General features: G+C 42.5%; 1 protein-coding gene across 1 annotated transcript in view; it reads left to right on the top strand.

The window, feature by feature from the left end:
• LOC125297741 (NACHT, LRR and PYD domains-containing protein 3-like) overlaps nucleotides 1-16,387 on the top strand; it is a 43,309-nt gene that overhangs the window by 17,375 nt on the left and 9,547 nt on the right. Inside the window, exons 6-7 of the mRNA XM_048248196.1 lie at nucleotides 3,627-3,803; nucleotides 12,847-13,017. Of these exons, the coding sequence (XP_048104153.1) occupies nucleotides 3,627-3,803; nucleotides 12,847-13,017 (348 nt within the window). The remainder of the gene's footprint in view (nucleotides 1-3,626; nucleotides 3,804-12,846; nucleotides 13,018-16,387) is intronic.

Raw genomic sequence — 16,387 nt, forward strand, 5'->3', positions numbered from 1 at the left:
TTGTCAGACTACTTTTAAAATGATATTCAGGGCTATACATTTTAATCATTCAGGGCTGAAGACCCGACAAAGCCTTGCGTTAATTCTTTAGGTGGGAAGTTTCAGGAATTTTCATACGAGAGACGCTCTCATTGGTGGTTAGTATATGGAGTAGGGGATTGACAGCAACATAGCCAATCACATTATGAGATATGCTGAATTTAACATTAACTGCGATGTTTGATTTTAAATTAATGTAAATTCAGCTGGGACTGTAAGCTGGCACACGTGGGTGCTCGATGTTTTCCGTGGGTGCTCGAGCACCCACGGTATCGGTGCCTATGACAAGCGTATCTCGCGGTTGCATCCATTACAAACAAACATGCAATGTGAACGTCTGGGATTGGGGAGAGCACTAAATGCTCTACTGAATAAGCACAAAGTCAAGCCTTTAAATGAAAAACACTCTTTAATAATCAAAAAATAAACGCTAATGAAGAACTTGTGACCATCAAAAATCGTTTATCACCTGTAACTCTGTGATAACAGGACGTAACAGGAAGGCATTTGGCTGAGCAACGGAGGTTAATATGCTCTATATTTTGTCCAAATGATGTCTGTCTATCATCGTTGCACTCGGAGAAAACCAGAATGTTTAATTTGTCCTGCGTTTCTTCTACGGCTGCAAGCGGGATTCACTCACAGTTAACCAAATATTTCTTTATTAGGGCAGGGCAGGCATATTTCTGGCTATTAAATTATTTCTAAACCAGTCTGCTAAAGTCTGTAGTGAAGTCTGTGTAGGGTTTTCCAGGCTCCATTTCTTTTTACGAGACACCCTGCTCACTTGAGACATCTGCCGGTTGTTTGGGTTGTTGCAGCATCATTGCAGCGTCACTGGAAAAATACAAATTAAAGTCGCGTGATACCGCGTGAGGGAAGCTGGCCAAGTCGAAACACTGCCCACTGTATATCGTGAAGATTTTTCTTGCCATCTAAGGCACGAGCCCATCTGTGAGGCCAAGCCTCACCAAGTAGCCCGTTTGTTTACAACTAACATTACATTTAATTAAACTGCTTATAGCCTAGGCTATGCCGAAATAGTTTTCAACGTTTTGAATATTAGTGTTGGGTGAATTATGAAATGTTCTGAAAGCTGCGTGGGATCCCCCCCTGTCAAGCAATATAACCATACAAACACGCGACACTCATTGTTTCAAAAGGAGTCATGGACGGTACGGCAGGGCATGCCCAATGAAAATAAATTAACGCAACGCAACGCAACGCAACGCAACACAACGCAACGCAACACAACACAGACCCCGCTTCTCTCACGTCAGTCACTGACATGAACGAAACACAGAACCCGCTTCTCTCGCGGCAGTCACTGACAGTAGCCTAGAATAAATGCATGGGGAAAAACACTTTCCCATGACAAAGACATCGTAAAACACTGAAAGTTAATATTTTGTCACTAGCAACATACATCTGTCCTTTGTCAAATGTGTTACGTTCCAAGTAAGTGCATAATTCTGCTTCATAAAGTTGAACAAATACAATTGCTTACCGCGTGATCCCGCGCGCGGACCGCGAGGGAAGCTGGCCAATTCGAAGCACTGCCCACTGTATGTATTTATTTTTTAGCATATATAACATTTTATCCTTCATCATTTGTTCATAGACATAATTTTTTGTCGTAAAAGCAAGTAGGCTAGTAGATTTGAAGTAGGATGTGGATTCACATAAAACATAACTCCAGAGTACAAACAAGATAGAATCTATTTAGGTAAGTTAACAAGTTCAAACTATTGATTGAGAGCAAAATTACATTAATTGGTGGAGTTTTGAACAAGACCATTTTTTGGATTAACACTGAATGGGCTTACACAGTGAAAGGTAAAGGGGCAGCTAACATGTCAATAAATGCTATTTTATACCACTGACAATGCACAATTACTTCTGTGGTAGGGTGATGAGGGTCTCTACAGTATTGTAAACTTTGAAAGTTAGCCCCAACAATATATGGGCCGCAACATAATGAACAAGAAAATTGTGGGTCCCAAAGCCAGACCAGTTAAGAACCTCTGCACTATTGTATATACTCCACACCGGACAGTAATATTTAATGTCAGATACTGTGCACAAAGAATGAAGGTCAACACGCCACAGTATGGGCCCTCCTCCCGCGAGGGTGAGCAGTTTAGGAAACACATAACAAATCAACCTGTTACCCACTACAGAGGGTGCAATCTACTTGCGCAAGTAATTCAAACAAGAGTAATGGGTGCGCAGGTGAACGCAGAGAAGTATAGACTGTAAATATGATGCAATTTGATTTAATTTCATGATTTTTTTTTATTTTCATACTTGATCGTACAAACAAGTGTGTAGTCTCTTTGGAAAGCCCCACTTCTGCTCTGTCATGCAATAAAGGTCTCATGTCGTTGCGATAAACAGTTCCAGAGCAATGTAACAGAGAAGAAAGGGTGTGTTTTTGACGCACTTTGCGTCAATCGGGTTCTAACCTCTCCCCTGTCAGTATATCTATGGAACTCCTCCTATGGCGTGTGATTGTACGCCTGATTTTTAAGCTAAGCAGCAGCAATGGTCGTGGCCGCTGAGTGGAAGGGATCTTGCTACTCAATGTGTTCCTAAGGTTGGCTATCACTATGTTACAAAGGCAGTGAAATATTAGACGAATGTATGGCCGCCGAGTTGTAAGACAAGCTCTCATTGACATGGAGTTCAGTACAAGGCCCAAGTACTCCACAGTCGTGGAAGGCCTGAGCATACTCTTCTCCCTGTTCAGCGCAAGTCCCAGCTTGAGGAGGTGCTCCAATACTGCCTCTGTATCACTCTTTGCCTGATCTCGGCACACTAATTAGCCAGTGGTCTATATAATTCAGGACACAAATCCCCTGACGACAGAGTGGAATCAGAGCTGCATCCGTGCACTTTGTAAAAGTGCAAGGAGCCAGGGACAGACCAAAGGGGAGAATATTGTACTGGTATGTTTTTCCCTGAAAGTCGAAGATACCTCCTCTGGTTTCTGTAGATTGGGATATGAAAATATCCATCCCGCAGATCTATTGTGGTGAACCAATCCTCCTGATTGACAAATGTGAAAACAGTGGACAGGGTGCAGCATCCTGAACAGAAGGTGCTGAAGGTACTGGTTGAACCCAAAAAATAAACTGAAGCCATTTGATCTTCAAGTCTGGGTTCTTGGGCAAAATGCATTGTTGAAGTTATTTCCGTGCATAGCACAAGCCCGTTGACATTCAGCCATCCTTGCATAGTCCTGTGAAAACTGTCACAGAGCTAAATTAATTTTGTGGGCACAGTCTTAACTGGGCGAGCTCATTAATAGTAATGAGCTCAATCAATTCCACGTCAAACTGAAGAGCTTTTGCAATTGGCCTTATTTCTCTGCTTATATCTTTTCAGTGGCTAGAGCTGACAGAGGAGGTAGCTGTTCATTTTCACATTTACAACATAGCACGAACACATATGGACATATATATAACATATATAAAACAATACAAGTAAAACTGTTTTGTGTGTTTTGTGCAGGGCACCTTTAAATTGATTTATGCTAACCTTTCATAATATGTTGATGTTTGTTATAATTCTGTCAAACATTGCAGATTTGCTGGCTGTAAACTCACATATCAGTCCTGTGAGATTGTGACTTTAGTTCTACAGTCAACAAACTTAGCTCAGCTGCGACACCTGGACCTGAGTCACAATGACCTGGGAGATTCTGGAGTTCAGCTTCTCTCTATGGGACTGTCCAGCCCCCACTGCAAACTGCAGATATTAAGGTTGGTGTGAGGTCATGCAATTTCTGATATTTTTCTTAGTTTACTTCATTTTGATTGCTAAATGAATGCACCTGAGTGGCAAGGAAGCAGATATTTGTGATTTGTCAAATTTCATTATCTCTGAATGTGCCAGTCTTTGCATAACACTTTTTATTACTTTTTTTGACTACTTTTGCCTTTGTTTTTGCTTACTAATTATTCTTTATTTTTAAATGATTTTACCTTGTGTTTTATGTTTTCTTTTTATTATGATCTTTACCTTTTAACTATTCTTTGACTATATTGCCCTTCTATGCTTTTATTTGTTATTATCGTTTTGTTTTGTTTATGTAAAGCACATTGAATGACCTCTGTGTATGAAATGTGCTATATAAATAAACTTGACTTGACTTGACTTGACTAGTACAGAATGTATATACATGTGTATACATGTGATGTAACAGATAAACATCAGCCACTGCCATATGTCATATTATACACAAATAAGCCAATACCAATGTGTTTGTCTCCCTTAGGCTCAGAAAGTGTGGTTTCTCAGATGAAGGTTATGTATGTCTGGCTCTCACTCTGATGTTAAACCCCACCTGTGTGAAAGAGCTGGATGTGAGCAACAATTATCCTGGAGGATCAGCACAGAAGCTTTTATCTGCTACACTGGAGGATCCTCACCGCAAAGTTGAAGCACTTCGGTATGTACTCTAAAGAAAGAGAAACCTCAACCTGCAGTCTGGAGTTGTATGTATTTATTTTTAGGACACATGAAATTGCATTCAGTAGTGCAGTGTTTCTTAAGATATAGCCTTTTGAAATGAAGATGTCAAAATTGATCATTTCGGGAAAAAAACCTCTGGTGCCTAAAGGGTTAAGGATGACCCGAAGTTTATGTAGGGATTAAATGTCCCCATCTAATTTGCATATTATGATGTCAAAAGCTCACTCGCCACGGCAAGGCACTGATCAGGAGTGAGATGACGAGACAAGACGAGAGACAATGTTAGTATTTTTTTTTTCTTTTTGTTGTTTTTGTTGATGTTTTTTTGGTTGTTTTTTTTAGCTGACAAAGACACATACATCACAAGGACATGAACTCACAAAAAAGAACACATAGTGTACACTACTAAATGGTCAGGGAAATAGATAGTAAATCAACGGTCTAAATTATTACTAATAAATGGCAGACAAAAAAAAAGAATTTATGTAGCAGGCCTTTTGCTGTAGAGATAATGACTCCCTATCCATCCAGGTGACATTTCTTGTAGTGTTTCAGGGTGTGGTACCTCTCATTGCAAGGCACAACACAAATACCCACCCCACACTGCCTACACATGTATTTTGTCTGACGGCGGCCTTTAGGGCGGGTCCGATCAGAACAAACGACACAATCTGGGTAACCATCAGCCTGGCAGATAAAGTGGCGCTCAGTGAGTCTCTGTGGCATGTCTCCCAGTGAGGATGACTTTCGGCCTTTGTTGCTCTCTTTCCTGGAGAAGCCTTCCAGTAAAGCAGTGATGACATCCTGCACGAGGACTTTCAGGGGCTTGTGAGGAGCAGCAGTGCAGCGGCAGTAAATGATGTGTGCATTCACCATGCTTACACTGAGAATGGCATTGAAAATCCTATTGTACCATTTCCTTGATCTATGGGGAAAGAGGTAGGTCTTCAATCTCTGGGTCTGCTGTGTCGACACCCCCCCTGAACGAATTGTAGTCATCAACACAAACAGGCCTATTTATCTCCCTATAGCCACTATCAGTGTGTTTGGTCCTAATGCGCTTTCTGACACATGCGTTGGAATGCAGTGTAGAGAGCATTGTGAGGCGCTTTGTATCATGCCACGCACAAGCTAGCATTTTCCCCTTCCTCATGAAGACTGGGTCATCTCCCTTGCTCAATGGCAGCTGTTCACGGGTGAGGCCCTTTGGCATCCCCTTCCTGTTACTGCTGACAGTCCCACACAAACCCGAATCATTGCTTGCCAGCTCATCTGCTATGGCTGGCGAGGTGTAATAGCTGTCCATATACACCTCATGCCCTTTCCCTGTGTACGGGGCCATCAGCTCACGGACAACAAGGTGTGTGGCACCGAAATCAGCATTAGGCCTATTTTGTCCAGTGTACATGGACCACTGTAGCACATAGCCTGATTTTGCTTCACTCAGAACAAATACTTTGTAACCATATTTGTCTGGTTTGTTTGGGTTATACATTTTGAATGTGGATTTCCCTTTGAATGCAATGGTCATTTCATCCAGTGACAGCTGCTTAGATGGGCCATACACTGCTGAAAACCGGGGGATGACCAAATTAATGATTGGGCGGATTTTGAATAGCCTGTCATAGCATGGCTGACCCCTGTCAACATACTCCTCATTATTGGTGAAATGAAGGAAAGACAAAATCATCTCAAATCTATTCCTGGACATCACATTCCCAAATCCAGGTGTTGCTGTTGGCCAATATTCAGCCCAATAATCCTCCAACTCTGACTTCTCTACCAGACCCATACTCAAATGCAGAGAAAAGAAGGCTTTCATTTCACTGACAGTTACGTCAGACCATTGATGAAATCTGGAGTGTGGCTGGAGTTGATGGGAGGCTAAAAACTGATGGGCATAGCGATTTGTCTCAATGACAAGTAAATTCCAGAACTCATCAGAGAGAAAGAGTGATAGAAAATCTAGGGGCGAATTGGCATTGGAGAGTTCTCTTTCCCCCAGATAACCAATTGGCTGATCAAAGGGCGTGATCCAAGTTTGGTACTGCTCCTCATTGGCCAAGTACTCAAAGCCATCATCTTGCACTAAACTATGCATGGCTCCTCTGCCCCGTGTCACACCGCCTCTGCTCCTGCTGCGACCAGCACGGCCTGTCCTGCCTTGCGCTGCCGAAGTGGGAGAGAAGTTGCACAGCTCCAACTAGGCCTACTGTCATTCTCATTGCGACTCCCCTGCCTCCCGCGTTGCCCCCTAACTGTCCTATGAACACTCCGACCTCGTCTAACATCCCCAGTGGCATTAGACAAATGCTCCAACAACACGTTACTGTCGCCGCGATTGCGGAGAGGCACATGGTCAGAAGACAAAGAAGCTAGCTGGCTAGCGCTGTAAAAAGACTGGACCCCCACATAACTTCCAGCCTCGTTTCCCACACCACTAACACGCCTGATAACTGATGAACACTACGACCCCGTGAAACATTGTTCCCAGCACTGACATTGGGCAAAGGACCATCTACATTGGGCAAAGGATTAATTTGTGCTTGGTGTAGGTCTAAACTTTGTCCAGCTGCACCATTGCAAGGCAGGGATGCATCTGAAGCGCGGTGAGTAAACAAATCACCGTCATTTTCTAAAGGCAGATATTCTCCTTCAGAATCAGGGTCAGCGAATAGAAAACCCAACACTTCATTGCGGGTAAACTTTTCTGATGCCATTACATGATAATGTAATGCAAATACTCTCTGACGTTGACAATACCGCTCTGATAAAAATGGCACACACGCACACTAGCTCCGGTATTTCTCGCACTGATTCAATGCGCTCTAGCGGGAAGATTTTGTATAGAAGGATGACGTTTTTTCGACTCAGTGATAACGTATGACATGTCTGCCATCTAGTGGAGTGGAGTTTGAACGAATTATGACACCCTATTTGACAAAATCGGCTGTTTTATTCAGTACCGCATCTTGTCGAGTAAACTCGACCGTGGCGCCTAGAGGGTTAACACTTTACAGCAAGGGTACATGAATTATCATGTGGCCCCTCAACTAAAGTGTAAACATTGACATGTGTTTAGACAACTGCACAAGTTGTGTTCAGATTAGGGTGGTCACGACCACTTGAGTGGTGATGACGACATTTTGAAGTATATTTTTTGGGTCTTTTTGCACTTATTTGGACAGAACAGTGAAGACAGACAGGAAGGGAGTGGGAAAGAGAGATTGGGTGGGATCGGGTCATGACCGCAGGTCGGACTTGAACCTGGGTCCCCGTGGGTGCTTGGGCCCGTTCATGGTACGGGCGCTGTAGCCTGCTGCGCCACAGCACCCCCCCCCCCCTAATGATGACCAAATTTTTGGCAGAAAAATAAATCATCATGATCATTCTTAATAAATCAGAAATCATAATGATGTGTCCAACATACTTAACCCTCTAGGCGCCACAGTCGACAAGATGCGGTACTGAATAAAACAGCCGATTTAGTCAAATAGGGTGTCATATTTCGTTCGACCTCCACTCCACTAGATGGCTGACATGTCATACGTCATCCCTGAGTCGAAAAAAAGTCATGGTTTAAACAAAACTTTCGCGCTACAGCTGCAGTGAATCAGTGCGTGCAATACCGGAGCTAGTGTGCGTGTGCTTACTTTATCAGAGCGATATTGTTAACGTCAGCGGTATTTGCATTAGATTATCGATCTAATGGCATCAAAAAGTTTACCTGAAATGAAGTGTTGGGTCTTCTATTCGCGGACCCTGATTCTGAAGGGGAATATCTGCCTTCAGAAAATGACGGTGATTCGTTTAGTGAGGCTTCAGATGCGTCCCTGCCTTGCAATGATGCAGCTGGACAAAGTGAGAGTTTACTCCATAGTTTATCTTACACCAAGCACAAACGTTGGATCGTTTGCCCAATGTCACTGGTGGGAATAATGTTTCACGGGTTCGGAGTGTTCATCGGGAAGTTCGCAGGGTGTTAGTGGTGTGGCGATCCAGGCTGGAGGTAGCCTAATATCCATAGCGCTAGCTTCTGTCTTCTGAGCGTGTGCCTCTCCCACAATGCGGGCGACGGTAGCGTGGTGGAGCCTTTGTCTAATGCCACTGGGTATGTTAGGCAGGTCGAAGTGCTCATAGGACAGTTAGGGGGCGTAGTGGCAGTGTGGGAGTCGCAATGAGAATGACAGTAGGCCTAGTCGAGCTGCGCGCAAATTCTCTCCACTTTCGGCCTTGTGAGGGCTGCTGCTCGCATGGTGGAGGTGGTGACACTCTCTCTCCCTCTCCCTCTCCCACACACACACATTAGGTCATGCATAGTCTATCACAAGATGATGGGAATGCCGGCCCTGTATGGATAGGGATAGGGAGTCATTATCTCTACAGCAAAAGGCCTGCTACATAAAAATAAAAAAATGTCAGCCATTTATTAGTAATGATTTACACTGTTGATTTGCTATCTACTTCCCTGATCATTTAGGACATACACTATGTGTTCCTTTTTGTGTGTTCATGTCCTTGTGATGTGTGTGTCTTTGTCAGCTGAGAAAAAAAACAAAAAAACATCAACAAAAACAACAAAAAGAAAAAAAAATACTAACATTGTCTCTTGTCTTGTCTCGTCATCTCACTCCTGATCTGTGCCTTGCCGTGGCAAATGAGCTTTTGAACTAAACAGGTCTTGTCTACTTGTGTTTGTGTGTCATCTGAATAATATATATGTGCCCCATACATGGAATCAGAGTGCCTACTGTATGTAGTAAATGGAAAATCTCTACAGCAAAAGGCCAGTCTACCGCTACATGCATTTGGTTTGTTTCTGCCATTTATTAGTAGCCTAATGATTTACACAGTTTGTTCACTACTTACTATTTACCTGAGCATTCAGTATTGTGCAATATAGCATACAGAAGGTGAGGGACATTTTGGGGGGGAAGAAGTGGTGCATTTTATCATTCAAACATGCGACTTTTCATGAAAATTCTATAATCCAAGATGGCCGCCACCATATGACGTCATAATATGCAAATTAGATATAAACATTTAATCTCTACATAAACTTTGGGTCATCCTTAATATTTCTCTAATTTACAGAAAGTCTCTATCTCTTATCACTTTTAAGATATAGCCTTTTGAAATGAAGATGTCAAAATTGATCGTTTCGAAAAAAACCTCTGGCGCCTAAAGGGTTAATGCTTTTGTTGATGTGTTCATGTATAAGGTCACAAATAACAGACTATGAACTCTAGACTAGACTCAAGACCATGAAATTCATGAGGAAAGGAAAGTATTACATAATTCATGGATTAATTCATGATGGTGGTACCAGTGAAGTCAATATTGCTCATGCATTCTTTAACATGAAAATATAATAAACTGCATACATTAAAGAACAGTACTACTTGCCTACTGGTAACATGAATCATTAATGTGTCAGGAAATTTAAATGCAGCATCAAGTAAAAATCTAAATCCATCCTATTACTATACATTGTACTGTCAATATAGGGTATAGTTTTGGGGGCACCTTGTAAACAGTGTCCTCCATTTATCAGACATCCCAAGTCTCCCGGAAGTTCCGTGAGTCTCCCGCATATTTATAGCGGCTCCCTGACGCCCACAAATTAGGCAAAATCTCCCGGAATCTATAGTGAGTGATCAAGAGCGCGCATGCGAGACCGCATGTGCATCTGAGTGTAGCGCGCACACGACGGGAGAGAGAGAGAGGGGTGGTGCGTTTGTGCCTGAGCGCATCCAAGACAGAGAGCATCCTGATTGGCCTGTTTCGCTAAATCAACCAATCAGTTTTCAGTGTAGGCGGGCTTTTATCTCTTTTCTCCCGAACTTAATTACTGTTATCACTTCAGTGTATAGGAACAGGAGCGTCATGGCAGAGTCAGTGCCTCAAAAAAATGAAAATTTCAAAGTGTAGGCTATTGTCTCATAAGAGTAAAAAATAATGATAGACCTAGTCTTGCACGCTGCACTGTTTGTAACAGTGACTTTAGCATTGCTCATGACGGGTTAAATGATTGCAAAAGACATGTTGAGGTGAGTTTAACAAGTGTCAATTCATGTGCATATTATTCAGGCCTATGCTAGATGGCTAGTTGCCAAGGCTACATGAAAAGACCAAACTACCAAAATCTACATATTTTCACAATTTCTATCTAGGCCTTCCTTATTTGGTGCACTGACTAGACATTATTGAACATATCAACCTGTCTTTAAGTAGGCTAAAGTTGGGGGCTTTCGTGATACCTCCCTGAAATGACTTGTTGCAGGTTGGGATGTCTGATTTATCCATTTCTGTAATATTTCTGTAATAATCTTTTCTCATGTGGTTTTACAGGCTTGCTGAATGCACACTTACAGAGAAGTCCTTTGTAAGTGTAGCTACTGTTTTACAGTCGCCAAACGTCCTGATAGAACTGGACCTGAGTCACAATGACCTGAGAGATTCTAGAGTTCAGCTTCTCTCTAAGGGATTGTCTAGTCTCCATTGCAAACTGCGGGCATTAAGGTTGGTGTAAGGCCAAGCATTTACTGACATTTGTTTGTTTACTTGATTTTGTGGTTAGTTATACACACTATGGGACAAGGAAACAAAAATATTACTTATTTATAATCAATTGGGCAGCAGTGGCTCAGGAGGTAAAGGAGTCATCTAGTAACCAGAGGGCTGCTAGTTCATGCCTTACTCCTCCTGAACTTGTCGAAGTGTCCTTGAGCAAGATACTGAACCCCAGGTTGCGCCTTGCATTACAGTTTCTGCCATTGGTATATGAGTGTGTTTGTGTGAATGTGAGGCAGGAAATTGTCAAGCCTGAACCTCAATTAGTCGGCCTTTCATAGCATTAACACTCAATGTGCCAGGCCATAAATTATGAAACATTTAGCTAGTGCAGAATTGATGTGATATAACAAATAAACATTAGCCAATGCCATCGTATGCTATATTATTTGCCTATAGAGATGTAGCGGTTACTTCACAAAATACAACAAATGGAAAAACAGCATTCTGATCAGTATCTGCCAGCTATCTGTAGCCTAATATCATTGGATTCACCCACCACTTAACCTAGTACCAAAAAATACTGTAAGGATAGGTTAGGGTCTCACTTATAGACAGGGCTTCAGTGATGTCACTACTCGTCCCCACTGTCTACTGTCCCACCTTGACAATAACAAGACCTATGTAAGAATGCTGTTCATTGACTTCAGTTTGGAGGGGATGATGGTGTTGAATGCTGAACTAATCACCAAACTCGGTGAACTGGGCATCAGTATCTCCCTCTGCAACTGGATTCTGGACTAGCCAACAGACCCAACCCTCACCCTGAACACAAGTGTATCACAGGACTGTGTGCTGAGGCTTTCACATATGTCTGCACCCCTACACGACTCTAACACCATTGTCAAGATTGCAGACGACACTACAGTGATTGGTCACATCAGCAACAACAATGCCTATAGGGAGGAGGTCCAGCTCCGAACATCGTGGTGCACTGACACAACCTAAGTATAAGTATAAGTATAAGTATATACTCTTTTGATACAGTGTGGGAAATTTGGTCTCTGCATTTATCCCAATCTGTGAATTAGTGAAACACACTCAGCACACAGTGAACACACAGTGAGGTGAAGCACACACTAATCCCGGCGCAGTGAGCTGCCCTGCAACAACAGCGGCGGGGTCAGGGTTCGAACCGGCAACCCTCCGGTTACAATCATCCTCACCAACTGTGTCTAAGTATGGCATATGGTATGGCAACTGTTCTGCTTCCGACCAGAAAGCATTGCAGAGGGTGGTGGAAACTGCCCAGCGTATAACCAGTTCCTCACTCCCCTCCATCAAGGCCATCCAGGGCAAGCAATGCTTGCATAAGGCACGCAGCATCATCAAAGACTGTTCTCACCCTAACCACAGACTGCTCACTCCCATCCCGGAGGCATTTCAGGTCTCTCCACATCCGAACCAGCAGGTTGAGAGGAAGTTTCTTTCCTGCGGCTGTCACCCTACTGAACTCTCTGCACCCCGGTGACAACCGACCAAACTTTTGGATTCCTTAGAACATTTCTGACAAACAAAGGTGTTAGCTAGCTGTCTAGTTCTGCCTACTGCTGATAACGCAGTACAAGTGCAGGATAGTGTGTATATGTGTCTGTTTGTATATTGTAAGGGATGTGTATAGGAATGATCCGTGTAGCCAACTGCCATTACAGGAATAATGTCTCTTCTTGATTATGTTGCTTTATCAGGCACTGTTTAAACAGTATATTTTCCATTTATCCATTTCTGCAATATTTTATCTTTTGTCATGTTATGCAGACTTTCTGAATGCACACTATCAGAGAAGTCCTGTGGAATTGTGGCTACTGTTCTACAGTCACCAAACTCCCTGATAGAGTTGGACCTGAGTCACAATGACCTCAGAGATTCTGGAGTACAGCTTATTTCTACAGGACTGTATAGTTCCCACTGTAAACTGCAGGCATTAAGGTTGGTGTAAGACCATTCTGTGTAAACACACAATTGAATATATATATATAAATTGTGTGTTTACTCAGTTTTTGTAGTTAGTTATACACCTTCGGGAAGGGAAACAAAAATATTAATTATGGTGAATAATATAATAATAATTGTGTGACAGTGACTCAGGAGGTAGAGGAGTCATCCAGTAACTGGACGTAGGGTTGCTGGTTCAAGTCTTTCTCCTCTTCACCCTGTCGAAGTGTCCTTGAGCAAGACATTGAACCCCAAAAGTGCTCTCGATGAGCAGGTTGGCTCCTTGCATGGCAGCCTCCACATGAGTGTGTGTGTGTGTGTGTGTGTGTGTGTGTGTGTGTGTGTGTGTGTGTGAATGGATGAGTGTGTGAGGCATAATATTGAAAAGCTCTTTGATTGCTCAGAGGAGTGAAAAGTTCTAAATGGCATTTTACCCTAATAAAAGAACTGAACCTCAATTAGTCGGCCACTGCCACTGTATGTCATATTATTTGCAGATAGGTCAATACAAGTCATTAACGCAAATATCGGCTGATATATCGAAATATGTTATCTACATTGCAAATCTTTCAGGTGTTTTTGTGTAAGGATAGTAGAAATGTGAATGATCTGTGGTTTATTGGGGCACTGTTTAAACAGTATCACTTCCATTTACCCATTTCTGTAATATTTGATCTTTTCTTATGTTCTTATGCAGACTTGCTGAATGCAAACTCTCAGAGAAGTCTTGTGAAATTGTGGCTACTGCTCTACAGTCACCAAACTCCCTGATCAAGCTGGACCTGAGTTACAATGACCTGAGAGATTCTGGAGTTCAGCTTCTCATGAATGAACTGTCTAGTTCCCATTACAGACTGCAGACAGTAAGGTCGGTGTAATGTAGACTGCATACAGTGGGTCCCAGTTAAAAATTGACACTTCATTCACGATCAAGGTGATTCACGCAGCTGGGTGAAATGTAAGTACAACTGCAGCCGCTTGGGGGCAGCATAGTCTGCTGTGGCGTTCCACGGTCGTACCGGACGGCGCATTCGACAGCAAGGGCTGTGATTGGCCGAGTTTTCAGTGCGTTTTTCTGTGTTTTTAGCAGCCCCTGCAACATGCTAGTCCACTGTAGCCTAAGCTTTGTACATAATGTTAAACATAGTTTTGGATTCAGTGGCAAGATTTCTTGATTGTACAGTGCCTGTCTCTCAGTAATGTTTTAAAATGAGAGCTTCGTCAGCTGGCAGTAGGCTACTTTGTCGGTAGTCATGAGAAGTTTGCTTGCTAACAGAACATAAATATGCTGCCCAGAAACCTTGTGAATAGTTCTGATTTTTTTTTACTACACTAACGAGGTTGAAATATAGCCTTTGCCTACAGCATCTCCTTAACAGTAATGTTAACAAAATGACAGCATTCATATGACAAAGGAAAATGAATTCGGTCACTCAAGACTGTGCCACAGCAACCAGTGTAGGCAACATTCCTACCCAATAGGCTACTTTCGAAGCAGATAGCGTTGTCTGACGGTCGAGTGGGTTAATGCGATATATCCAGAACAGGTCTGCAACTTTCAGGCAGTTCTGAGTTGAATCTAGGCAGGAACAGAGCCATATAAAGGCCTAGGCCTATTGTTATCATTTTTTTGCAAGGTGTTGCTCCTGGCAATACTTGTTTATAAGACGTTTGGTGATTAATTGATAGCTGTTTTGGGACACGTTAAGCGTTCTTTATAATGGCGCGATACAGGGGGGAGTAAAACGACTGTTACGCTGTTACAACTATAGGCTACAATGATTGCAATACAAAAAATATGCGCGTGTTAGTTTAGTTAGTTTTGTGATTTTTTGCACTTTTGCTTCATGTGTTTTCGGGTTTGAGGGCTTTTTTGGCAAGATTGACCTTGGTAGACTCTTCATATGTTATTTCTCTGTATGGAAAATAAAGTCAATTGTCGACACACGTCTGTTATTAGTTCAATAAGAAGTGTTGCTTGTTAAAACATGTGACTAGTGAAACTCAAATGATTTTAGAAATATTTAGCCAAAGCCAAAAAGTGTTAGAGAGAAGGAGAGACGCCGGTGCAGCTCAGATGTCTTCTTAATTTTCTTTATTCTTTAGTAAAAGGTGCAGAACATTATTAAACTTTAAAGACAGAATACGCACGCAGGCACATAACTAGGCCACTTGTTATTTTCTTTTACTCGGCTATCTATATATGGTTATCAGCACACAATGTTGGGCTAATTCACTAGTTATGGATATCACAAGTTTAAACAAGGAAAACAGAAAGGATGGAGACAGCAAAGCTAGAGGAGTTATTCAGATGGGCAAGAACAAGGTAGGCAATTGGTGTGCTTGTCAGAACGTTAGATTACAGCTGTTTTAAAGCCAGGCGTCACATGCGCTAGAACAAAACTAAAGGTAACTTTAGCTATAGGGCTGTATCAATTTGTCCAAATGAATAGGTCATCGTAGACGTTGTTGTTGTATTATTGCATGTGGATATTGTTATGCTATGTAGGCTACTTTTTTTGCAATGCACAGACCTAAAACCGGGAAACGGACAAATATTGTAGCGTGAATTTGTTTTTTGAGGGGTGGGGGGTGGGTGGGTGTAATGCATACCATAGCTCTCTCTCTCTCTCTCTCTCTCTCTCTCACACACACACACACACACACACAGACACACACACACACACACACACACACAGTACCTTTCTTAGCCACAGTTAATTTTAGTGGTGATATGTGTTATGGACATTGTTATGCACATTATTGACTGCAGTATTCTCATCAATGTCAGTCCATGAATGCATATTGATCAGTTGTTAACTAATACTGTAGGCCTAGAAGTTGCATTTGAAAATGTTACTGTTGTAGGCTATTTGTTTTTTATTTCAGCCACACTGTTTTAAAGTGGTTAGGACCATTACACACCAATTTTGAATAAGCCATACTGCAATACCCGATTTCATGGTTGCACCATGCACATGTTAAGCCGATTATGTGGCCCTCAGTAACCTATAAATTCAATGATGTGGCTCTATGAAAATGAGTTTGACACCCCTGCTCTAAAATATCTATCCTGGCCTGGTTGCACTGGATTGTGGCCAAACGACAGAAGCGCGGAGAACCCTCCTTTGTCTACCAAAAGTGTTACTTTGTGCCCAGCTCCCCACTGCTTATGAAAGAAGGGGTGGGGGGGGGGGCTTAACGTGAAAAAAGCTTAATGTCCCAAAGCGGCAAAGTCATAATGGTAGGCTACAGGAAGGGGGGGAGGGTATGGGATGACCAGAGCCGTCTTCGCTGTGCTATTCAGAAAGCATCTTATTGTCTTTCCAGGCGCACACAGCTCGTTATAGCCTATCGAGTGCCT

This window comes from Alosa alosa, chromosome 7 (assembly GCF_017589495.1).
Source record: "Alosa alosa isolate M-15738 ecotype Scorff River chromosome 7, AALO_Geno_1.1, whole genome shotgun sequence".
Classification (NCBI taxonomy): Eukaryota; Metazoa; Chordata; class Actinopteri; order Clupeiformes; family Clupeidae; genus Alosa; species Alosa alosa.